The sequence below is a fragment of the Elephas maximus genome, chromosome 14, assembly GCF_024166365.1.
Source record: "Elephas maximus indicus isolate mEleMax1 chromosome 14, mEleMax1 primary haplotype, whole genome shotgun sequence".
Classification (NCBI taxonomy): domain Eukaryota; kingdom Metazoa; phylum Chordata; class Mammalia; order Proboscidea; family Elephantidae; genus Elephas; species Elephas maximus.
Genome location: NC_064832.1, coordinates 25,732,955 through 25,759,912, shown reverse-complemented (window position 1 = coordinate 25,759,912; position 26,958 = coordinate 25,732,955). Strand labels below are relative to the sequence as shown.

At 43.5% G+C, this 26,958-nt stretch overlaps 1 protein-coding gene across 1 annotated transcript in view; it reads right to left on the bottom strand.

Annotated features, from left to right (window-relative positions):
* Positions 1-26,958, bottom strand: part of DHRS12 (dehydrogenase/reductase 12) — a 68,295-nt gene that overhangs the window by 15,168 nt on the left and 26,169 nt on the right. Inside the window, 1 exon segment of the mRNA XM_049852896.1 lies at positions 11,541-11,802. Coding sequence (XP_049708853.1) covers positions 11,541-11,802 — 262 coding nt within the window.

The window sequence follows — 26,958 nt, the reverse complement described above, 5'->3', positions numbered from 1 at the left end:
AATACATGGCATAAATAGTATACAAAACATTACTAACAATGCAGAAGAAAAACTAGATAACTGGGAGCTCCTAAAAATCAAACACCTATGCTCATCCAAAGACTTCACCAAAAGAGTAAAAAGATTACCTGCAGACTGGGAAAAAGTTTTCAGCTATGACATTTCTGATCAGCATGTGATCTCTAAAATCTACATGATACTGCAAAAACTCAACTATAAAAAGATAACCCGATTAAAAAATGGGGAAAGGATATGAACACACACTTCACTAAAGAACACATTCAGGTAGCTAACAGATACATGAGGAAATGCTCACGATCATTAGCCATTAGAGAAATGCAAATCAAAACTACAATGAGATTTCATCTCACTCCAACAAGGCTGGCATTAATCCAAAAAACACAATAAATTTTGGAGAGGCTGTGGAGAGATTGGAACACTTCTACACTGCTGGTGGGAATGTAAAATGGTACAACCACTTTGGAAATCGATTTGGCACTCCCTTAAAGAGCTAGAAATAGAACTACCATAAAATAGGATCCAGCAATCCCACTCCTTGGACTATATCCTAGAGAATTAAAAGCCTTTACACAAACAGATATATGCACACCCATGTTCACTGCAGCACTGTTTACAATAGCAAAAAGATGGAAGCAACCAAGGTGCCCAACAACGGATGAATGGATAAATAAATTACGGTATATTCACACAATGGAATACTACGCATGGATACAGAACAATGATGAATCCGTGGAACATTTCATAGTATGGAGGAACCTGGAAGGCATTATGCTGAGTGAAATTAGTTGCAAAAGAACAAATATTGTATAAGACCAGGATTATAATAACTGGAGAAACAGTTTAAAGAGAGATAAAAAATATTCTTTGACGGTTATGAGAGGGAGGAAGAGAGGTTTTCACTAATTAGATAGCAGATAAGAATTATTTTAGGTGAAGGGAAAGACAACACAATACAGGCAAGGTCAGCACAACTGGACTGAACTAAAAGCAAAGAAATTCCCTGAATAAACTGAACACTTCGAAGGCCAGCATGGCAGGGGTGGGGGTTTGGGGACCATGGTTTCAGGGGACGTCTAAGTCAACTGGCATAATAAAATCTGTTAACATTCTGCATCCCACTTTGGAGAGTGGCGTCTCTGGGTCTTAAAAGCTAGCAAGCGGCCATCTAGGATTCATCAATGGGTCTCAATCCACCTGGAGCAAAGGAGAATGAAGAACACCAAAGACACATGGTAATTCTGAGCCCAAGAGACAGAAATGACCACATAAACCAGAGACTACATCAGCCTGAGACCAAAAGAGCTAGATTGTTCCCGGCTACAACCCATGACTGCCCTGACAGAGAACACAACAGAGAACCCCTGAGGGAGCAGAAGATCAGTGGGATGCAGACCCCAAATTTTCGTAAAAAGACCAGACTTAATGGTCTGACCGAGACTAGAAGGACCCCGGAGGTCATGGTCACCAGACCTTCTGTTAGCCCAAGAAAGGAACCATTCCCAAAGCCAATTCTTCAGACAGGGATTGGACTGGACTATGGGACAGAAAATGATACTGGTGAAGAGTGGGCTTCTTGGATCAAGTAGACACATGAAACTATGTTGGCATCTCCTGTCTGGAGGAGAGATAAGAGGGTGGAGGGGGTCAGAAGCTGGCCGAATGGACACAAAAATAGAGAGTGGAGGGAAGGAGTGTGTGTGTTGTCTCATTAGGGGGAGAGCAATTAGGGTATATAAATAATAGCAAGGTGTATATAAATTTTTGTATGAGAGACTGACTCGATTTGTAAACTCTTACCGAAAGCACCATAAAAAAAAAATTTTTTTTTTAATGCTATCCTTTCTGACTGTAGATCATTGCATTCAGTTCTGAACCAAAATTCTACTGAGGAGACTTATCCATGATAAAGGTGATAGAAATTTGCAAACAAAAATAAGATTCCCTCCCGTGTTATCTTGGCTGCCTTTCTGCTACTTTTGCATTTCATCATCATTTGTGTTTGTTGTGATTTTTAAAAGTTCTTCATAAACTGAAGAGCTTGAAAGTTTACATGAGGTAAAATAAGTATGGTGGCTACGATTTTCTAACATAACTACCGAAGAAAAGGGTTTCTCTCTCAACGAACTACACAAAATTAACTCTATAATGAATTCACTTGACATCTTTCACTTTTGTTCATCACTTTATTAAAAAAAAAAACAAACCTGCTGCCATCGAGTCAATTCCAACTCATAATGTCCCTATAGGACAGAGCAGAACTTCCCCATAGCATTTCCAAGGAGCACCTGGTGGATTCCAACTGTCAAACTTTTGGTTAGCAACCGAACTCTTAACCACCATGCCACCAGGGTTTCCAACAATTTATAGTGCAGTTAATATATTCTTTTTTTTTTTCATTTATTATACTTTAGATAAAGGTTTCCAGAACAGACTACCTTCTCATTAAATGATTAGTACACATACTGTTTTATGACACTGGTTAACAATCCCACAACATGTCGACACCCTCCCCTTCTCAACCTTGGGTTTCCTATTACCAGCCTTCCTGTCCCCTCCTGCCTCCTAGTCGTTGCCCCTGGGCTGGTGTGCCCTTTTAGTCTCATTTTGTTTTATGGGCCTGTCTAATCTTTGGATGAAGGGTGAACCTCAGGAGTGACTTCATTACTCAGCTAAAAGGGTGTCTGGGGACCTATACTTTCGGGGTTTTTCCAGATTCTGTCAGGCCAGTACATCTGGTCTTTTTTTGTGAGTTAGAATTTTGTAGATTTTTCTCCAGCTCTGTCCAGGACCCTCTATTGTAATCCCTGTCAGAGCAGTCAGTGGTGGTAGCCAGACACCATCTAGTTGTACTGGACTCAGGTTGGCAGAGGCCATGGTAGATGTGGTCCATTAGTCCATTGGACTAATCTTTCCCTTGTATCTTTAGTTTTCTTCATTCTCCTTTGTTGCAAACGGGGTGAAACCAGTATTTAGATGGCTGCTTATAGGGTTTTAAGACCCCAGACGCTACTCACCAAACCAGAATGCAAAAAAATTTCTTTATAAACTATATTACGCCATTTGAGCTAGATGTTCCCTGAGACTATGGTCCCCACAGCCCTCAGTCCAGTAGTTCGGTCCCTCAGGGAATTTGGATGTGTCCCTGAAGCTTCCATGACCTTGCCTTGGACAAGCTGTGCTGGCTTCCCCAATATTGTGTGCTGTCTTAGCCTTCACCAAAGGTACCACTTATCTATTGTTTATTTAGTGCTTTTCCATCCGCACTGCACCCCTCCCTCATAACCATCAAAGACTGTTTCTTTTGTGTGTAAACATTTTTTGTCCTTTTGCGATTGACTTATTTCACTCAGCATAATGCCCTCCAGATTCATCCATGTAGTGAGATGCTCCCCAGATTCATCATTGTTCTTTATCATTTTGTAATGCTCAGTTATGTGTATATACCATAGTTTGTACATTCATCTGTTGATGGGCATCTAGGTTGTTTCCATCTTTTTGGCATTGTGAACAATGCTGCAATGAATGTGGGTGTGCATGTGTCTATTCATTTCTCTAGGATGTATTCTAGGGATTGCTGGATCATATAGTATTTCTATTTCTAGCTCTCTAAGGAAGTGCCATATTGTTTTCCAAAATGGTTGTATCACTTTGCGTTCCCACCTGCATAAGATTTCCAATCTCCCTGCAGCCTCTCCAACATTTGTTATTTTCTGTTTTTTGGTTTCTGCCAGTATGCTGGGGTGAGATGGTATCACATTCTGGTTTTGCTTTGCATTTTGCTAATGGCTAGTGATCGGGAGCATTTCCTCATGTATATGTTAGCTGCTTGAATGTCTTCTTTTGTGAGGTGTCTGTTCATTTCCTTTACCCATTTTTTAATTGGATTGTCTTTTTGTTGTAGAAACCCAACAAATCAAACCCATTGCTGTTGAGTTGATTCCGACTCATAGCAACCCTGTAGGACAGAGTAGAACGTGCCCTATATGGTTTGCAAGGAGCGCCTGGTGGATTTGAACTGCCAACCTTTTGGTTAGCTGCTGTACCTCTTAACCACTACGCCACCAGGGTTTCCGTTTGTTGCAGAGTTTTTAGATTTTCCTGTAGATTTTAGGGAGTAGACATTTGTCAGATTTGTAATAGCCAAAAAATTTTTCCCAGTCTGTAGGTTCTCTTTTTACTCTTTGGTGAAGTCTTTTGATGAGCGTAAGTCTTTAATTTTTAGAAGATCCCAGTTATCTAGCTTATCTTCTGGAGTTTGTTTGTTGTTGGTTTGGTTTGTATGCAGTCAATGCCTTGTTATTAGGCCTCTAGTGTTGACCCTATTTTTTTTACTATGATTTTTGTAGTTTTTGGCTTTATATTTAGGTCTTTGATCCATTTTGAGTTAGTTTTTGTGTATGTTGCAAGGTATGTGTCCTGTTCCTTTTTTTTGCAGATGGACATCCAGTTTTGCTAGCATCATTTGTTAAAAAGACTGTCTTTTCCTCATCTGATGGACTTTGGGCCCTTGTCAAAGATCAGGTGACCAGAGGTGGATGGATTTACATCTGGGTTTTCAATTCTGTTCCCTTGGTTAATGTAGTTGTTCTTGTACCAGTACCAGGCTGTTTTGACTACCATAGCTGTAAGTAGGTTCTGAGGTCAAGTAGTGCAAGTCCTCCTGCTTTATTCTTCTTCTTCAATAGTGCTTGAATTATCCAGGGCTTCTTCCCTTTCCATATAAAGTTAATAATTAGTTTTTCCAACTCTTTAAAGAATGCTGTTGGTATTTGGATCTGTGTTGCTTTGTGTTTGTAAATTGCTTTGGGTAGAATTGTCATTTTCACAATGTCGAGTCTACCTATTCATGAGCATGTATGTTTTTCCATTTGTATAGATCTCTTTTGGATTCTTGCAGTAGTGTTTTGTAGTTTTCTGTGTATAGATCTTTTACATCCCTTGTTAGATTTATTCCTAAGTATTTTATTGGGAGGGGGGGCTGTTATAAATGGTATTGTTTTCCTGATTTCCTTTTCATCCATCTCTTTATTGAGATATAGGAATTCAACTGATTCTTGTATGTTTACTTTGCTGAATCTTTTTATTAATTCCAGTAGTTTCCTCATGGAATCATTTGGGTTTTTTTAATGTATAGTATCATATCATACACAAATAGGGACAGTTTTGCTTCTTCATTACCAATTTGGATGCCCTTAATTTCTGTTTCTTGCCTTATTGCTCTAGCTAGGACTTCCAGCACAATGTTAAATAGGAGTGGCGATAAAGGGCATCCTTGTGTTGTTTCTGTTCTCAAGGGGAATGTTTTCAGCCTCTCTCCATTAAGAATGATGTTGGATGTTGTTTTTGCATAGATGCCCTTTGTTATGTTGAGGAGTTTCTCTTTTATACCTATTTTGTTAAGAGTTTTTATCAGGAATGGGTGCTGGACTTTGTCGAATGCCTTTTCTGCATCAATTCAGATCATCATGTGACTTTTTCTTTTATTTATGTGGTGGGTTACATTGATTGATTTTCTAATGTTGAACCATCCTTGCATACCTGGTATGAATCCTACTTGGTTGTGGTGTATTATTATTATTATTTTTGATATGCTGCTGAATTCAGTTGGCTAGAATTTTGTTGAGAATTTTTGTGTCTATATTCATGGGAGGTATTGGTCTGTAATTTTCTTTTTTTGTGATGTCTTTGCCTGGTTTTGGTATCAGGGTTATGCTGGCTTCATACAATGAGTTTGGAAGTATTGCTTCCTTTTCTGTGCTCAGAAATAGTTTGAGTAGTACTGGTGTAAGCTCTTCTCTCAATGTTTCTTAGAATTCTCCAGTGAAGCCATCTGGGCCAGGACTTTTTTTTTGTTGGGAGTTTTTCTTTATTACCTTTTCAATCTCTTCTCTTGTTATGGGTATGTTCAGATTTCCAACATCATTTTGTGTTAGTTTGGGTAAGTAGTATGTTTCTAGAAATTTGTCCCTTTCCTCCAGGTTTTCAAATTTGGTGGAGTATAGTTTTTCATAATACTCTGTTATGATCCTTTTATTTCAGTTGGATCTGTTGTAATTTCCCCCATTTCATTTCTTATTTGGTTTATTTGCATCCTCTCCTGTTTTTCTCTTGTTATTTTGGCCAATAGTTTGTTGATTTTGCTGATTCTTTCAAAGAACCAACTTTTGGTTCAGTGTAATTATTGATAGGTGTCAGTTTATTGCTGTAATTTTGTAGTGCTTTTTTTTGTGGCGCAGACATTTTCTTTGTTCCTCTTACTCTCCTGTGCTGAATTCCTTTTGTTTGTGGATTTTTTCATTTCTTTTGGTTTTGTAGATTTTGTTTTTACTGAGACTTTATGTTTTTCTTCCTTATTTTGATGAGTAGGTTTGTTAACTTTCTTTGTAGTTACCTTGAAATTTACCTTTATCTTCCTAGGTTTGAACCAGTCTATTATTACTTGAAATCATCTTGTCTTCCTCTCCATTAGAAAGTTCTATACCTACACCGTTTGTTCCCTTTTTTATTATTCTGACGTTGTCATTTACAGATTAAACTCTCTGATTCTCTGATATAAATCTTTTGGTTTTTGATAGTCCTTGAGAATTCATTTCCTAGTTTGGTATCTGGTTGGTGCGATCTTCCATCCTAGACTTGGGCTGTGGTCTGATGTTGTTTGTTCTCAAACTGAAGGACTCCCTTTAATTATTCTTGTAAATTTGGTTTGGTTTTTACATATTCCCTTAATTTCTGTTTATCTGGAAGTGTTCTAATTTCACCATCATATTTGAACAAGCTACAGGACATATTATTCTTGGTTGGCAATTTTTTTCTTTCAAGGTTTTATATATATCATCCCATTGCCTCCTTGTGTGAATCAGAGCTTAGTCTTATTGTTTCCCTTGGTATGTGACTTTTCATTTTTCTTGAGCTGCTCTCAGGATTCTTTCTTTGTCTTTGGTTTTAGTGAGTGTAATTTTGGTATCCCTTGGTGATTTTCTTTTGGGCCCTGTCCTATATAGGGTTCGTTGAGCTTCTTGGATGGCCAGCTTTTCTATCTTTCATGATATTAGGGAAGTTTTCTCTCAGCAACTCTTCAATGATCGCCTCTGTGTTTTCCGTTTTCTTCCCCATTCAGGAACTCTGATCAATGGTAAATTTTTACTTTTGATTGTGTACCACGTAACTCTCAGGGTTTCTTCATTTTTCTTTGTTCCTTTTTCTGATTTTTCCTCAAACAAAATGGTATCCAAGTATTTGTCTTCAATTTCGCTGATCTTGTCTTCCATTGTTTGAAACCTACTCCTCAGACCTTCTATGGCACTGTCCATTTCTGAAATCCTATTGTTTATCTTTTGGATTTCTAATTGTTGATTTTGTATGCTTTCTAGTTGTGAATTTATTTTTACATTTTGTTCTTGTATTATGAATGTATTATAAATGAACTCTTCCATTTTTTGTCTGTATTTTCCATGAATTTGTCTGTTTTTTTCCTCATTTTTGTCTGTTTTTTGCTTTGACTCTTGGATAGCTCTGAATATTAGAGATTTGAATTCCCTATCAGGTAGTTCTAGTGCCTTTTTTTCTACTGGAAAGTCATATGGTGTTTTATTTCAGACACCTACTGGAATCATCCTGTCCTTTTTTTTGTTTGTTTGTTTTTATGTTTTGATATTGTCCGCTGTCTTCGGGACATTCAGTAGTTATTTTCTTCATTTGTTGATTGTATATTTGTTTGTTTGTCCTGCTTTTTTGTTTTATTGTGTTATGTTTGAGCAGGCAGACTGTGCAAGCTTTGTTGTTTGTTAGTCTATGGGCATGATACTTTTCACCTCCTTTTCCAGTGGGCAGGCCTGTTGCTCAGCCATGGTGCAGCAGGGCAGTTCCAGCTGAAGGGGAGGGGCTGGGATGGGTTGTTTGTAGCACATACTGGGGCCAACAGGGTAGGCTGGGGTCAGTGTAGGGCAGGTTCTAGTATGCCTTGCTTGTGCTGCTCAGGGGTGTGATGTTCAGTGCAAGATGCAAGTAGGCAGGAGGGAGGGTGGAGGTTTTGAGGTGTGGCACTAAGATGGGTATCGAAAAGAAGAGAGAGAAGAGAGAGAAACAGGAGCCAAAAAAAAAACAAGAACAAAACAAAAGTGCTGAGCAAGCTTGTCATTGGAGTGGAAAGATAAGTAACCAAGAAATGAAGAAAAATAAAAAGGAAAAAAAAATATATATATATATATATTTTTTTTTTTTTTTAAAGAAGTGCCTCCAGGGATCGCACCAGTGACCAGGGAAGTGGCTCCTAGGCATCAGGGCACAGCCCATCTAGAAGGGGCGGAGATGGCACAGAGCATCAGGTAGTCAGGAGACAGGAAAAAGAAGGAAAGCAGAGAGAGATGAGAAACGGAGAAATAAAGAAAAACAAAAAGGAAAAATGGAAAAGAGAAAATAAATAAATAATTAAAAACTAAAAGCAAAGGTCCCCAGGGATTCCACTGGCTCGGCTGCACAGACCAAATCAGTGGCTCCCAAGCCTCACAGTACAGCCTGGCTAGAAAGGGCAGAGATGGCACACAGTGCCAGTTTTTTAGGAGACAGGAAATGGTAAGCAGAGAGACAAGAAACTGAGAAATGAAGAAAAACAAAAGGAAAAAAGTAAAAAAAGAAAGGGCCCCAGGAATCCCACCAATGCAGCTGTGCAACCAGGGACGTGGCTCCGAAGCCACACAGTGCAACCCTGCAGAAGGGGCAAAGATGGCACACAGCACCAGGTATTCAAGAGACAGGGAAAGAAGGTAAGTAGAGAGAGGTGAGAAACTGAGAAATGAAGAAAGACAAAAAAAAAAAAGGAAAAAAGAGAAAAGAGCAATGCCCCCAGGGATCCCATTGGTCTGCACAGCTGGGTGGCTCCCAAGCCTCACAGTACAGCCCAGCTAGAAGGGGCTCCTAAGTGGCAAAAAGAAAAAGAAAAAAGAAAACAAAACAAAAGAAAAAAGTCCCTGGGAATCCCATCAGCATGGCAGAGCAGACCACAGAAGCAGTTCCCCAGCCGAGCGGCACTTCATAGCCCGTGAAAAAGAAGCAAAGATGGCACATGGAGCCAGGTGTTCAAGGGAAAGGAGGGGGAGGAGATGAGAGGCAGGGAGGAAACCAAAAGAAGCCAAAAAAAAAAAAAAGCAACACCAGCAACAATGAAATGGCACTGAAGGAGCCAGTCAGTGTGGGCAGGGCGAATCCAAGTGGCCTGGAGTCAGAGTCTCCTGGGCCTCAGTCACTCGCCTCACTGGGAAGCAGGAAAAGAAGGGTAGGGGGTAGGAAAGCATGTCTTACTGGTTACCGGTGCTCTGTCTCTTGCTGGGAGCTCCATGAATCTGCTTTCCTGTACTCCATGTCTGCCGACCTCCAACAGGAGTTCAAGATGGCAAATCCATGCTGCGTTAGCTGACAGGAGACCTCCGCTCATCTCTCTCTTCTCTCTCTGTTCTCTGTCAGCTTCTTATTCCATTTGGTGCTTGGTTGAGTTCTTTATCTCTTCATTTGATGCTTAAGGTTCCAGGATGGACGTTTGTTTCTGTTTTACTTAGTTTTTCGGTTCTTTGCTGTGGAGGGACGGGGTGATGCTTCTGTCTATAGTGTGATGTTGGCTCCGCCCCCCCCCTAAAATATTCTTATAGTAACGAAAGGACCACCCTGGACATTCACCAAAAAAAAAAAAAATGCCATTTTATGAACTCTTTTTTATTCTCCTGTTCTCCCTCACCACTGCTGTCTTTTCTATGAAAAACCAACCTGTTGCTGTCAAGTCGATTCTGACTATAGGATAGAGTAGAACTGCCCCATAGCATTTCGAAGGAGTGGCTGGTAGATTTGAACTGCATACCTTTTGGTTAGGAGCCACGTAGCCACTACACCACCAGGGCTCTTTTCTGTGAAGCACAGCTAAAGTCTTATGTCCTCTTCTTTACCTGTTGTGCAGTGTATCAGCCTCCCATTGCTGCTACAACAAATTACCACAAACTTAGTGTCTTAAAACAACACAAATTTATTGTGTTACAGTTCTGGAGGTCAGAAGTCCAAAATGGGATTTGCAGAGCGAGTTGCTTCTGGAGGCTCTAAGGAAGGATCTGTTCCTTGCCTCCTCCAGCTTCTCAAGGCTACCTACTTTCCTTGGTTTGTGGTCCTATCACCCCAACCTCTGCTCCCATTGCCACATTTTCTCTCTGACTCAGGTCACCTGCCTGCCTCTTACAAGGACCCTTGTGATTGCACTGGGCCCATCCGGTAATCCACGATCATCTCCCATCACAGCCACAAAGCCCCTATAAGGCAGCGTGTTCACAGGCTCTGGTGATAAGGACGTGGACTTTTTTTGGGGGGGGGGGCATTATTCTGCCTACCACAAGCAGAGAGAAGACAGCCTACATACACTGCCTTCCCCTGATTTCTCTGATGTATGCATTCTAGCTCACGAGGGACACACAGGTTCCATTAGCCTGTCCTTCCCCACTTGAGCAGGATTGTCTTCAGGAAATGCACACCCCCCACACACCTAAGCTCTCACCCAGCCGCCCTAGCTCTTCAGAATCTCCCTTTCCCCGATGCTTTGTCACCCCTGAGGACAGCCTTCGCAGAGGGCTGAGTCCGTAACATGGCTCTTTGCACAGCTCTGCCTCCTTCTCACAAGGAATCTGAGGGCGTTAAGCCCTCAGCTGCCAACTGAAAGGTCGGCTCTTTGAACCCACCAGCCACTCCACAGGAGAAAGATGCGGCAGTCTGCTTCCATAAAGATTACAGCCTTGGAAACCTGATGGGGGTAGTTCTACTCTATCCTTTAGGGTCGCTATGAGTCAGAATCAACTCAACGGCAATGGATTTGAGTTTTTCTCTCTCTTTTTTTTTTTTTACATGCTTGGCTGCTAATGAAAAGGTTGGTGGTTCAAATCCACCCAGAGGCACCTCAGAAGAAAGGCTTGGTGATCTGCTTCCTAAAAATCAGCCATTGAAAACTCTTCTACTCTGCACAATTCTACTCGGAGACACATGGGGTCACCATCAGTCAGAATGGACTCGGCAGCAGCTGTTTTTTTTTTTTTCCTTTTTTGTGCAGGCAACAGCCCCCACAGCAGCAGTGAGAAGAGGCAGGAGTAGGAGGAGTCTGGGGTGCTCCCTGAGATCCAGAGGAGGCAGGATTTGGAACAGGCTCCCAGGTCTGAGGGCTTCCAGGCAGTTCTCTACTGCTAGAACATGCACTTGGGAATCCCAGTCCATGCATTAGTAGTGGGAAGAAGCAGGAGGCTAACCATCAGCTCCCCTCGCACCCCTCGTGGCCTTGGGGCTGACTTCTCTCCAGACCCAACTAACCTGTCTGTGCTGGTACACCACTGCTTTATTTCAGATGGCTTGGCTTGGCAGGAGGCAAATGGCCTCTTGGGCAGCATCAGTTTCCACTGTGGATATGGGCAGAATGGCCCCTTAGGACATTTGCCGCAGCAAGTGTTGGACCATTAACTTCCCATCAGGAAGAAAGCTGACAAAGCACCCCAAAGGTCAACTCATCACTCTAGGGTGGAGTTCCTTCTCCAGTGCAGGGATCAGCACAGCGGTGAGAAAGTGCACCTGCGGTGGCACTAGTAGCCATGAGCTGGGAGGGGCTGTCCTCTGTGCTGCAGGGCGGGGAGCCTGGACGTGTTTATTTGCCTCTACCCTCCCATGCGGAGTCCCTGGGTGGTGCAAATGGTTAACACACTCAATTACTAACCGAAAGGCTGGAAGTTTGAGTCCGCCCAGAGGTGCCTCAGAAGAAAGGCCTGGTGATCTACTTCCAAAAAATCAGCCGTTGAAAACCCTGTGGAGCACAGCTGTGCTCTGACACACATGGGATCTCCATGAGTTGGAGTCAACTCTATGGCAACTGGTTTTATGTGTAGCTACTGTTTGCAACAACACAGGAAGCATCAAAAGAAAGAAGGAAGGAATACGCAGTCACTATACCAAACAGAATTGGTCGATGTTCAGCCATTTCAGGAGGCAGCGTATGATCAGGAACTGATGGTACTAAAGGGAGATGTCCAAGCTGCCCTGAAGGTATTCGCAAAAAACAAGGCTCCAGAATTGACGGGATACCGATTGAGATGTTTCAACAAACAGATGTAGCGCTGAAAGTGCTCACTCACCCGTCTATGCCAAGAAATTTGGAAGACAGCTACCTGGCCAACCGACAGGAAGAGATCCATATTTATGCCTGTTCCCAAGAAAGGTAAACCAACCAAATGCAGGAATTATCAAACAATATCATTAATATCACACGCTAGTAAAATTTTGCTGCAGATGATTCAAAAGCGGCCGCAGCAGCAAAACGACAGGAAACTGCTAGAACTTCAAGCTGAGTTCAGGAGAGAACATGGAACCAGGGATATCATTGCTGATGTCAGATAGATCCTGGCTAAAAGCAAAGAATACCAGAAAGATGTTTACCTATTGTCTTAGTTTTCTAGTGCTGCTATAACAGAAATACCACAAGCGGATGGCTTTTTTTTTTTTTAAATAATAATTTTTATCGTGCTTTAAGGAAAGTTTACAAATCAACTCAGTCTCTCACACATAAACTTATATACACTTTGCTACATACTCTCAATTACTCTCCCCCTAATGATACAGCCCACTCTCTCCCTCCACTCTCTCTTTTCGTATCCATTTTGCCAGCTTCTAACCCCCTCTACCCTCTCATCTCCCCTCCAGGCAGGAGATACCAACATAGTCTCAACTGTCCATCTGATCCAAGAAGCTCACTTTTCACCAGCATCCCTCTCCAACCCATTGTCCAGTCCAATCCATGTCTGAAGAGTCGGCTTCGGGAATACAAGTGGATGGCTTTAACAAAGAGAAATTTATTTTCTCATAGTCTAGTAAGCTAGAAGTCCAAATTTGGGGTGTCAGTTCCAGGGGAAGGATTTCTCTCTCTGTCAGTTCTGAGGAAGATCCTTCTCGTCAGTCTTCCCCTGGACTAGGAGCTTCTCCACGCATGAACCCCACATCCAAAGGACAAGCTCTGCTTCCAGCACTGCTTTCTTGGTGGTATGAGGTCCCCAATCTCTGCTTGCTTCCCTTTTCTTTTACCTCTTATAAGATAAAAGGTGGTGCAGGCCACACTCCTGGGAAGCTCCGTTTACATTGGATCACGGATGTGATCTTACTAAGGGTGTTACAATCCCACCCTAATCCTCTTTAACATAAAATTACAATCATGAAATGGAGGACAACCACATAATATTGGGAATCATGACCTAACCAAGTTGACACGTATTTTGGGGGGACACAATTCAATCCATGACACCTGTGTTTTATTGACTGTGCAAAGGTATTCAACTGTGTGGATCATAACAGATTATGGATAACACGGCAAAGAATGGGAATTTCAGAACACTTAATTGTGCTCATGAGGAATCTGTACATAGACCAAGAGGCAGTCATTCAAACAGAACAAGGGTATACCGCGTGGTTTAAAGTAAGGAAATGTGTGCATCAGGGTTGTATCCTTTCAGCATACTTATTCAATCTGTACGCTGAACAAATAATTCAAGAAGCTGGGCTATATGAAGAAGAACGGGGCATCAGGATTGGAGGAAGACTCATTAACAACCTGCGTTATGCAGATGACACAACCTTGCTTGCTGAAAGTAAAGAGGACTTGAAGCACTTACTGATGAAGATCAAAGACCACAGCCTTCAGTATGGATTACACCTCAACATAAAGAAAACAAAAATCCTCACAACTGGAATGCTAAGCAACATCATGATAAATGGAGAAAAGATTGAAGTTGTCAAGAATTTTATTTTACTTGGATCCACAATCAACACCCAGGGAAGCAACAGTCAAGAAATCAAAAGACACATTGCATTAGGCAAATCTGCTGCAAAAGACCTCTTTAAAATGTTGAAAAGAAAAGATGTCACCTTGAAGACTGGGCTGCACAGCCCCGTGCACGTTGGTGGTGGTCACTGCACTGCTGTATTACTTGTAATTCGGAGTGGTGACTTTCACCCAAAACAGCATTCGTAGCTGCCCAGGGTCCATTCCGTTCTGGAGTAACCCACCTTGTTAGTATCTGTGGATTTTAAAGTCTCATGCACACTTGGTCTGAAACAGCTGTCAACCTCCATCTCATGGCCTTGAATGCTTCCTTTGTATTCACTGTGGGTGGCTCTCTTGGTGATTTAACTTTCAAGAAGTGGAAAGGACTTATGCCAAGAGCTATCTGCCCATCAGCCTGCCATGACGGATCATCATAAATGACTCCTTTGAGTAAAGGAGACGGAAGTCTGGAATCGGGCTGCCCACGGGAGGCCCACAGCCCAGGGAGGCTGGGGGAGGAGGGTCCTGTGCCTGCCCCAGACACATCTCCTTGTGGGATGGGCCAGAGCTGGGGATCCCCTCTGCCCCTCTCCTCCCTGCCCAGGAGCTGCTCCTGTGTTTTGTTCTGTGTATCATTTTCTGTGGGAATACCTCTGTATCCATTTAGACGTTAGCCTGGAAATATTTGCTCCTTTAGGGCCCAGCCAGGTTGTAGGGGCTTTTAAAGCACCCCTAGAGAAACACAGGGGGAGGGGCACTGGTGGCTCGGTGGGAGAATTCTCTCCTTCCGTGCAGGAGACCCAGGTTCGACCCCTATCCAGTGCACCTCATGTGCAGCCACCACCTGTCATTGGAGGCTTGTGTGCTGCTATGTGCTGCCCGGATTTCGGTGGAGCTTCCAAACTAAGATGGACTAGAAAGAAAGGCAGGGCAATCTACTTCCAGAAGTCAGCCAAGTATATAACTCTTCACACCCAGCAAGCGTTTCTTCTCCCTGAGGAGATGAAACTTTTTCTGGCTACCAGCAGTTTATAATGCTCCAGCCTCCAAGCCTGCCTTCTGGGGCCCTTCCTCTATCCTCAGAGCCAGCAAAGGGGGACACAGCAGGGTGTTAAAGTAATAATCATATAAAATATTTAAGTTATACATGTGCACGTGCGTGTATGAAAAGATTCGGAGTTAGGGAATCCCAAAGAGGCTTGCGGCCCTGGTGGCGCAGTGGTTAAATGCTCAGGCTGCTAACCAAATGTCAGCAGTTTGGATCCACCAGCCACTCCTTGGAAGCCCTGTGGGGCAGTTCTGCTCTGTCCTATAGGTTGCTCTGAGTCGGGCTCAACTCGACAGCAATGGGTGGGTAAAGAGGCTCAGTAACTTACCTAAGGTCCCACACCAAGTCTACAGAGTAGAAAAGAGAAGGCAAATCTCCTTTCCTGACTCATTGAGTCGTGCTGAATCCCAACCAACACCAGTGCAAAGGAGGAGTTAAACCCGTATTTGCAAGTCATTGTTCCTTAGGATGAACTTGGTTGCAGGAGCTCCTTTCCCCAGATCCAAACTATGGGCCTGTCCTTAGCCCAGTGAGTCAAGGCCACACTCCTGGCCCAAAGCCCTTTAACACAGCATGCTCTCCATCAGCCTGGCGCAGTAGATATCTTTTGGAGGAACTACTGCAAGCCCTCTATTGTGGATTGAATTGGGTCCCCCAGCGTTTTCTGTTGCAGTCTTAACCCCTGGTGCCTGTGAGTGTGACGTCATTTGAAAATAGGGCCTTTGACTGTGTTAGCCATTAAGTTAACATGAGGCTATACTAGGGCAGAGTGGGCCCTAATCCCATCTGGGTGATGTCCTTACAGAAGAGACTGCTCACAGACCCCCAAAGAAAGAAGAGCCACTTCTGCAAGCCAAGGAACGGCACGGGCTACAGAGACAAGAAAGGATCTTCCCGTGGAGACTCCAGAGAAAACATGGCCCTGCCAATGCCGATTCACACGTCTAGCCTCCGGAACTGAGAGATGACAAAGTCTGTTCTGATAAGCCCCCAGTTAGCCACAGTGGCCCTAGGACACTAATACAGCCTGCCCACCCCCATCACCACCCCACCCTGGGAAGGCACCACATCCTGCATCCTGTTTGCTAGTGACAACAAGCACATCACTGAGTGGGTCCCCTGGGCCAGGCACTGCGTTCATCCCAGGTGGCCTTGACCCCATGGACAGAGTGGACTGAGCCAGGTGAATCCTTCCTGCCAGAGGGCTAATCAGCTAATCAGCTACCTTTTAAGAGAAACACCTCCCTGGAAAGATGCAGGTAGGGCCCTGTAGGAAGTGGCTAACAGGTACTCTTGGTTATCCATAACTTAGCATGAGTCTGGTCAGTAAGTGTCTTTCCTCCAAGACTTTCTAGCTCAGATTGGGGGAATTTGGGGGATTCAGAGTGTTGATGAGAAAAAAGAAGAGAGATATTTTAGAGTACGGGTTCCTGGGGGAGGGCAGGTCTGGTGAAGGGAAGGCACTTCAGCTCCTGGAAAATCTGCCCAAGGTTAGCCCTGGTCCCAGTAATAAGGATAATAACTCCTTATCATTGTGCCCATTAGTATTTTTAATTCACACAATGCCTTCCTTCCAAGGAGCTCATTACGCCGATGGAGGTTCATTACCAGAAAGAGATTCGGGAGTGGAATTTATGTTGGATATCGTCTTCTAAATATGGCAACAAGGACTTTCATTACATGGGTACAGGACTTGGAGCAAATCTCTCTCTATAAGCTAATTAAGAAAGGATGTAAAACTGTGTCAAGCCCGGGTAATACTGAAGGAGAGTATGCTTAAAGCACTGCTAAAACCATCTTTCCACCCTCCAAATACTACATTCGTAGGGCCCTAGGATCTGAGAAATTTTAACAGCATGCAAGTCAATTATTGTTTGATGAGAAAAATATATTGCAATTTTAAAATTTAGCATAGGAAAACTGATTGGAGTTTCTATTAAGAAACCTTCAAAGTCACCTTGAATTAAAGCCACTTTGGTTACCAGCCAATGGATTATGTACTTTCACCAGCTGTACTATCTGCCAAAGAAGAAATTGTCCTCTAACCCTGGGAAGTTATCAGTGTAGATTATACAGGAGCAAACAGCTGCACTGGAGTGTACCATTTGGTACTTCCCATTTGTACAGTAACAGAAACAGTCCATAGTGAGCCCTGGGGGACTCACACACTGACCTTGGAAATTACATAAAGACTCTTTCCAAGAGCATATTATCTGGGAACACTTGGGGACAGAGTCCAAGAGAAAATGAGGGGCAGTAGAGTCATTAGGTTCTCATCGGTGCTCCTTGTGTGGGGTCAGACAGCAGGGAGTCAGGTTTTTCCCCTTCCCCCAACCTCAACTATCCCCCTTACCCAGTTCCATTCATTCAACAAGTATTCATCAAGGGCCTGCTAAATACTAGCAGCTGAGCTAAGTACTAGGAGACAGCTCTGTGCTTACCAGGATCACCAGGCGTGAAGTTAACCCCACAGTAACCGAGGTTAGTGCTGAGCGCAGGCACTGGGGGAGCTGACCTGTGTCAGGTCCTGCATTAGCAGTGACACGACATTTCGACTAAGATTTGACAGTGAGGCAGGAATAAGCTGGCAGAGGGTGAGGAGAGGAGAGCTGGGATGGGAAGGAGTGTGTCCCGGACATGAAGCCCAGCCTGCGCAAAGGCGCCATTCAAGGAAAAGCGAGACCGTCAGAGTGGCTGAGGCCAGAGGAGCAAGGCAGAGTGGTACAAAGTGAGGCTGGAGACGTAAAGGCCACACCAAAGACGCTGAACTTCTATGGAACCAAGGGGTGATTTTAAGCAGAATGAAGCAACTTTGTGGAGGAAGCTGCTGGTGAGCACAGAGCCCTGACGTTCCTACTCTGCATTACAGGGGCCTGGGTGGCCTGACAGGCAGTGGAGATGAAGAGAAGCGGACAAACTGGGCACAAACCATGGAAAGCCCACAGGTACAGTAGTGGACGGGGTACGGGAGACAAGGAGGGGAGGTGTAGAGATGAGTATGTGGGTGATGCCATCCCCTGAGGTGGGGAAGGGAGAAGAGGAGCAGGTTGGTGAGGGACGTGCTGGGTTTGAGGTAGCTGAGATATGGACTTAGAGCTCCGAAGAGAGATCTGGGCTGGGTGGAGACCCTTGGAGCCACGGAACATGATAGCATTTGGGGCCATGGGTGGGGTGAGATCCTTATGTAGAATGGAAAGGGAGGGGAGGGCCCAGGATTGGGCCCGGAGGAAATCCAACACTTTAAGGCCGGGTAGCAACCTGACCAATCCCTGGAGAAGGACATCATGCTTGGCAAAGTGGAGGGTCAGTGAAAGAGAGGAAGACCCTCAACGAGATGGACTGACACAGTGGCTGCAACAATGGGCTCAAACATAGCAGTGATTGTGACTATGGCACAGGACCGGGCAGTGTTTCATTCTATTATACACAGGGTCGCTATGAGTTGGAACTGACTCAAAGGTGGCAGCCTGCAGGGGTCAGTGGTGATTCAGTGGTAGGTTTCTCACCTTCCACTTCAGGAGACCCGGGTTCGACTCCCAGCCAAGGCACCTCATGCACAGTCTTCACCCATCTGTCAGCAGGGCTGGAGAGTATTTGTTCTTGTGCCTGGGCTCGCCATGAGTCCGGGGCCAACTGCACCACCACTAACAACGCAGAAGTCACAGTGGGCCAAGGAGGCTGAGGAGCGCAGACAGCGGTGTCAGCGGCTGCTGAGAGAGAATGCCAGATGTGGATGGAGGCAGTCCTCTGGGTTTCGTGACCTCAGCAAGAGAGTCTGGAGAAAACCAGGATGGAGTGGGTCACAGAGTGCCTGGAAGTCAGGAGGTGAAGAGGGAGCCTGGAAAACTCTTTGAAGAGGCATGGCTGTGACCCAGAGGAGAAAGACGGAGCCCCTTGTCCTGGGTTGCCCAGCACTTCCCTTATTTTAGCACTAAGAAGCCTGCATCCTGGGGAACCACTTAGTCCCAGACAGATGGGATTGTTGGTTACCCTGATGTGAAGTTCAGCAATGTTGTTTTTAAACATAGGGATGGACATATTTGAACACTAAAGGGAAGCATCCGTGAGAGAGGGGAGCGCCCTGGTCACCCACAGACACCTCATTAGCCTCCAGCTTTAATGAGGTCCTTAAATCCTTTGTGCCAGTGGCACGCACACACACACATCAATGAACGTGCCCTCACTTGCTGGTCCCCCAGCCGTGTGAGATCCACGCCACTGTGTTTCGACCCTGCTGGCACATCTAGGTAGGGGAGGCACTCAGTCATTGCCCCCTGACACAGGGAGGCGGCCCCACAGAAGGAAGCCCAAGCGTGTGCACTGGGCTGGTTAAAAGCTTCAGAGTCCTGAACTGGGACTTTGTTTCTGACATTCCCCAAACGAGTACCTGAGGAGCACTGCTATTAGTGGCACACCTTTAAACACGCTCGCCAAATTCCAGCCAGAGGATCTGATAAGGTCCCAGCTCACAGGCCAGGATGGATTCCGTGCATGGCAGCGCTGATGGATCAAGCAGTGCTCTGGAGCAGGGCTCCTGGTCTGGGAGACAAGGAAAGCAGCACTTCTGAGGTGCACAGAGCAGGGCCTGCCACGGATCCCACAGCACGTCAGCCCAGCTCCCAGGACGTGGCAGGGCATAGGGAGGCCTGAGGGGCTCGACTCAGGGAAACTACTGTGTCTCATCAAAAGTAGCCTCCGTGACTGGCAGAAAACCAACACCCAATGGGCAACTGATGTCTGCCTTCTGGGCGTGTTAATTCTGTCTCCTTGAGGAGGGGAAGAGGGTGCTCACACTGCAGGGTCAGCCCAGAGGCTCACCCAGGCTGGCTCGCAGGACCTTCAGGGGCTCCTCCTGCTGTTTGAGAAGGCCCAGTCCCCGCCGGCTTCCCCTGTTGTCTGAAATCTGCCCCCCTCCCCTATCCTATCAATCTTTTGGGTTAAAATGTCTTAAAAACAAGAAGAGCAATGAGGTGGGCTTCCCCTCGCAGATACTAACACGTGCTGTGAATAGTCAGAATACTGTGGTCCTGACATCATCAGTAATAAATCAATGAAACAGAACAGAGCCCAGGAAGAGAAGCAACTTACTGAGAATTTGGTACATAATAACAATTGCATCACAAGTCCAGAAGAAAGGGAAGATTATTCGGTAAACGGTGCTGGGACACTGCTTATTAAAACAGGAGAAGGAAGAAGGCGGGGGGGGGGGGGGAGGAGGGAGACACCTTACCCCTCTTAAACCAAAACAACTTCCATATTAAAAAGCTAAGTAAGAGAAAAGGTTGACTTAAGAAAATAGTAGATATTTAGAATAGTAAGGATTTTTTTTTACCATAAAAGTGAATAAATCAATCTGAAAAATACACAGCCTACCTGTATAAAAAAATGTAAACATCTGTGTGACAAATACCAAAAATAAAACTTAAAAGTAATTTGCAAAATAGGGAAGAAGAAGCATTTGTGATAAATATGCCAAAGAAGGTTTATAAATCAGTTTAAAAGATGACCATCTCAATAGAAAAATGGGCAAAGGACATGACCAGGCAATTCCCCCAAAGAAATGCAAATAGTAAATGACCACCACAAAGTTCCAGGTCACTAGCAACCAAAGAAATGCCAAAAATAATAAGAGTAATAAGATGCCATATTTCATCTGTCATTTTTGAGAAGATTCAAGACAATGATAGAACCCAGACTGGAGAAATACTAGTGGAAACATAAATTACTACAATTTTTTCTGGAGGGCAATTTGGTAATACATATTAAGGTCTAAAAAATGCTTATATGCTAAAAACCCATTGTCGTCGAGTCAATCCCTACTCATAGAGACCTTATACACTAAGTCTCTGTAATTTCACTCCTAGGAATTCATCCAAAAGAAATAACCAAAAATGTACATACAAATGTACAAGTACGCAGAGACTCAAGCGTACTTGTACGCCAATGTTCACTGCAATATTATTCACGATAGCAAAAAGGTGGAAACAATACAAGTGACCGTCAGCTGATGAATCGATAAACAAGACGTGGTATATCCATACACTAGATTATTACCAAACCAAAAAATCTAAACCCATTGCCCTGGAGTCAATTCCAACTTGTAGCAACACTGTAGGACAGAGTAGAACCGCCCTGTAGAGTTTCCAAGGAGCAGCTGGTGGATTCCTACTGTCCATCTTCTGGATAGCAGCCAAGCTCCTAGCCACTGCACCACCAGGGTGCAGGTGGAACATTATTCACCCTTAAAAAGCAGCTAAGTTCTGAAACACGCTACAACGTGGATGAACCTTGAAAACGTTATGCTGAATGAAATAAGCCAGACGCAAAAGGGCAAATATTATGCAATCACACTTATATGAAGTATCTAGAATAAGCATATTCACAAAGGCAAAAGATTAGTGATTACCAGAGGCTGGGGGAGGGGAGGAAACCCTGGTGGCATAGTGGTTAAGTGCTATTGCCGCTAACCAAAGGGTCGGCAGTTCAAATCCACCAGGCGCTCCTTGGAAACTCTATGGGGCAGTTCTACTCTGTCCTATAGGGTCGCTATGGGTTGGAGTCGACTCGACAGCACTGGGTTTGGTTTGGTTTGGTTTTGGGGGAGGGGAGAATGGGGCTTATTGCCTGAGGGACAGAGTTTCTATTTAGGGTGATAAAACAGAATGGTGACACACAACATATACAACATGGTGAATGTAATTTAATGCCACTGAATTGTATGTGTAAAAATGGCAAAAGTGGCAAATTTTAAGTTATATGTATTTTACCACAATAATTTTTTTAATGTATGTACAAAAATGTTCATCGTGGAGTCACTTTTAATAGTGAGAAACTGGAAACAACCGGAATGTCCCCAAACAAGGGATTAATTAAATAGATTATGGAGCATTCACCCAAAAGAATATTCTCTAATAGAATTCAGATTTTAAAAGATATGTAATGACATGGAAAACATTTCTAATATCAAGTTAAATGGAGAAACACAGACGCAGAATGACATGTACAGTAAGATTCCAACTGGGAATAGAGAATAGACACAGGAGAAGGCTTAGAGAAAAGTGACCAAACATGTTCATAATGGTTATTTCTTAATGATGGAATTATAGGTGACCTTTAGTTTTTTTTTTAGTTATCCCCATTTTATGGAATGGGAAAGTGAGGTTTGGGAGGGTTTAAGCAATGTTCCCTAAGTCACATACCTGGAGGAGCTGGACTACCCACCCAGCCACCCATCAGCTCAGGGCAACCAGCACGGACTGAACTCCTCCTAGGGGCCAGGCAGTGCCTGCTCTCAAGGGTCTGTGCTTAGTGCAAGAAAACAGCAGCAAAAATACCAAACCAGCTGCTGTCGAGTTGATTCCAACTCATGGCAACCCCATGTGTGTCAGAGTAGAACTGAGCTCCCTAGCATTTTCAATGGCTGATCTTTCAGACAGATCACCAGGCCTTTCTTCTGAGGCACCTCTGGGTGGACTTAAACCTCCAACCTTTTGGTTAGCAGCCCAGGGCATTAACCATTTGCACCATCCAGGGACTCTCTGTGCAAGAAACCAACTTCTAAACAGGTGATACCTATTGTACTACAATAAAGGTGCCACAACAAAGGTGCTACAGGAGCCGAGAGGACACCTGACCATGCTCTGGGTGAGAGGGATGCCTGAAAAATATCCTAGAGAGGGTGTGCTGAGCAGAGTCACAGAGGACAAAGGAAAGTCAAGCATGTAGGTGACAGTCCAGACAGAGGAAGCAGGGGAAAAACATGGTGGTATTAATGCAAGTGCCATGTTCCAAAAATCAAGGGGCTGGCTGGTGGAGGTTCTGTGTAGGAAAACAGTGGGAAATGTGTTTGGATGGGTGGGTGGGGTCTGGTGACAAAGGACTTCAACTGCAGGTTAATGGATTTGGAAGGTAAAACAATACTAGCTAACATTTCTACAGTATGTACTATTTCCCAGGCACTGTGGCCCTCTAGGAGATCTGGTGACACAGTGGTTAAGAGCTTGGGTGCCAACCAAAAGGTCGGCAGTTCAAATCCACCAGCCACTCCTTGGAAACCCTACAGGGCAGTTCTACTCTGTCCTATACGGTCACTATGAGTCGGAATTAACTTGATGGCATTGGGCTTGGTTTTTTTGGTTTGGTGCCCCTCTTGGAATCTTGAAGGTTTGTGAGCTGGAAGGTGGTCTTAAGAGCAAAACACTACTTGGTAAAGCTCAGGGTAAAGGTTATTGACAGGAGAGAATGCCAGGAACCACACCCAGTCAGTGTCTAAGGACATCTTCTACTTTGGAGTGCTGTTCTTTGCTTCTCTTGAAGACTTGGTACCTTAGCTCTCTCCATAGATCAAAGAGCATTTACCACGTGGTTCCTGAAGTTGTTCATGTGTCTAGTTTCCTCACTAGACCAGGCTCTCCTTTAATTTCTGAATCCTCATCACTGGCCACAGTGCCTGTCACATAGGAGGTGCTCTGTAAATGTTTATTGAGCAAATAGGGTGCTTTTCTTTATTAAATACTTTGGTTAATAGTTAACAGGCATGTCAAACTCAGATAACCCATTTTTATTTTAATTTTTATTGTGCTTTAAGTGAAAGTTTACAAATCAAGTCAGCCTCTCACACAAAAACTTATATACACCTTGCTACATACTACCGATTGCTCTCCCCCGTATGAGACAGCCCGCTCCCCCGCTCCACTCCCTCTTTTCGTGTCCATTTCGCCAGCTTCTAATACCCTCTACCTTCTCATCTCCCCTCCAGACAGGAGATGCCGGCATGGTCCTAAGTGTCCACCTGATCTAAGAAGCTGACTCCTCACCAGCATCCCTCTCCATCCCATTGTCCAGTCCGATCCATGTCTGAAGAGTTGGCTTCGGGAATGGTTTCTGTCCTGAGACAACAGGTCTGGGGGGCCATGACCACCAGGGTTCTTCCAGTCTCAGTCAGACCATTAAGTCTGGTCTTTTTATGAGAATTTGGGGTCTGCATCCCACTGCTCTCCTGCTCCCTCAGGTGTTCTCTGTTGTGTTCCCTGTCAGGGCAGTCATCGGTTATAGCAGGGCACCATCTAGTTCTTCTCGTCTCAGGCTGATGTAGTCTCTGGCTTATGTGGCCTTTTCTGTCTTTTGGGCTCATAATTACCTTGTGTTTTTTGTGTTCTTCATTCTTCCTTACTCCAGGGGGTTGAAACCAATTGATGCAACTTAGATGGCTGCTTGCTTGTGTTTAAGACTGCAGACGCCACTCTCCAAAGTGGGATGCAGAATGTTTTCTTAATAGATTTTATTATGCCAATTGACTTAGATATCCCCTGAAACCATGGTCCCCAAACCCCTGCCCCTGCTAGGCTGTACTTCGAAGCATTCAGTTTATTCAGGAAACTTCTTTGCTTTTGGTTTAGTCCAGTTGTGCTGACCTCGCCTGTACTGCGAGTTGTCTGTCCCATCACGTAAAGTAGTTCTTATCTACGATCTAATTAGTGAATGGATTTTTTTCCCTCTCTCATCCTCCCTCCCTCCCCCATCTTGTAGCCATCAAAGAATATTTTCTTCTCTGTTTAAACTATTTCTCCAGTTCTTATAATAATGGTCTCATACAATATTTCTCCTTTTGCAGCTGACTACTTTCACTCAGCATAATGTCTTCCAGATTCATCCATGTTATGAAATGTTTCACAGATTCATCACTGTTCTTTATCGATGTGTAGTATTTCATTGTGTGAATATACCATAATTTATTTATCCATTCATCCGTTGATGGGCACCTTGGTTGCTTCCATCTTTTTGCTGTTGTAAACAGTGCTGCAATAAACATGGGTGTGCATATATCTGTTCAAGTAAAGGCTCTTATCTCTCTAGAATATATTTGAAGGAGTGGGATTGCTGGATCATATAGTAGTTCTATTTCTCGCTTTTTAAGGAACTGCCAAATCGATTTCCAAAGTGGTTGTACCATTTCACATTCCCACCAGCAGTGTAGAAGTGTTCCAATCTCTCCACAGCCTCTCCAACATTTATTATTTTGTGTTTTTTGGATTAATGCCAGCCTTGTTGGAGTGAGATGAAATCTCATTGTAGTTTTGATCTGCATTTCTCTAATGGCTAATGATTGTGAGCATTTCCTCACGTATCTGTTAGCTACCTGAATGTGTTCTTTAGTGAAGTGCGTGTTCATATCCTTTCCCCATTTTTTAATTGGGTTATTTGTCTATTTGCAGTTGAGTTTTTGCAGTATCATGTAGATTTTGGAGATCAGATGCTGATCGGAAATGTCATAGCTAAAAACGTGTTCCCGGTCTGCAGATAATCTTTTTACTTTTTTGGTGAAGTCTTTGGATGAGCATAGGTGTTTGATTTTTAGGAGTTCCCAGTTATCTAGTTTTTCTTCTGCATTGTTAGTAATGTTTTGCATACTGTTTATGCCATCTATTAAGGCTCCTAGCATTGTGAGTCAGAATCGGCTCAACGGCACTGGGTGGTTAGCATTGTCCCTATTTTTTCTTCCATGATCTTTATCGTTTTAGATTTTATATTTAGGTGTTTGGTCCATTTTGAGTTCGTTTTAGTGCATGGTGTGAGGTATGGGTCTTGTTTCATTTTTTTGCAAATGGATATCCAGTTATATGAGCACCATTTGTTAAACAGACTATCTTTTCCTCATTTAACTGACTTGGGCCTTTATCAAATATCAGCTGCTCATATGTGGATGGATTTATGTCTGGATTCTCAATTCTGTTCCATTGGTCTATGTATCTGTCATTGTACCAGTACCAGGCTATTTTGACTACTGTGGTGGTATAATAGGTTCTAAAATCAGGTAGAGTGAGGCCTCCCACTTTGTTCTTTTTTAGTAATGCTTTACTTATCTGGGGCCTCTTTCCCTTCCACATGAAGTTGGTGATTTGTTTCTCCATCTCATTAAAGAATGTCTTTGGAATTTGGATCGGAATTGCATTAAATCTATAGATCACTTTTGGTAGAATAGACGTTTTTATAATGTTAAGGCTTCCTATCCATAAGCAAGGTATGTTTTTCCACTTATGTAGGTCTCTTGTGGTTTCTTGCAGAAGTGTTTTGTAGTTTTCTTTGTGTGAGTGTTTTACATCTCTGGTAAGATTTATTCCTAAGTATTTTATCTTCGTGGGGATACTGTAAATGGTATTGATTTGGTAATTTTCTCTTCGATGTTCTTTTTGTTGGTGTGGAGGAATCCAACTGATTTTTGTATGTTTATCTTGTATCCCGATACTCTGCTGAACTCTTCTATTAGTTTCAGTAGTTTTCTTCAGGATTCTTTAGGGTTTTCTGTGTATAAGATCATGTCATCTGCAAATAGAGATACTTTTACTTCTTCCTTGCCAATCTGGATGCCCTTTATTTCTTTATCTAGCCTAATTGCTTTGGCTAGGACCTCCAGCACAATGTTGAATAAGAGTGGTAACAAAGAGCATCCTTGTCCAGTTCCCAATCTCAAGGGTAATGATTTCAGGCTCTCTCCATTTAGGATGATGTTGGCTATTGGCTTTGTATAAATGCCCTTTATTATGTTGAGGAATTTTCCTGTTTTGCTAAGAGTGTTTATTGTGAATGGTTGTTGAACTTTGTCAAATGCCTTTTCTGCATCTATTGATAAAATCATGTGATTCTTGTCTTTTGTTTTATTTATATGATACCCCTAGATTACATTAATTGTTTTTCTAATGTTGAACCGTCCCTGCATACCTGGTATGAATCCCACTTGGTCATGGTAAATTTTTTTTTTTTTTGATATGTTGTTGAATTCTATTGACTAGAATTTTATTGAGGACTTTCGCATCTAAGTTCATGAGGGATATAGGTCTGTAATTTTCTTTTTTTGTGGAGTGTTTACCTGGTTTTGGTATCAGGGATATGCTGGCTTCATAGAATGAGTTTGGGAGTATTCTGTCCTTTTCTACGCTCTGAAATACCTTTAGTAGTAGTGGTGTTCACTCATCTCTGAAAGTTTGGTAAAACTCTGCTGTGAAGCCATCTGGGCCCGGGCTTTTTTTATTTAGAGTTTTTTTGATTACCTTTTCAATCCCTTCTTTTGGTA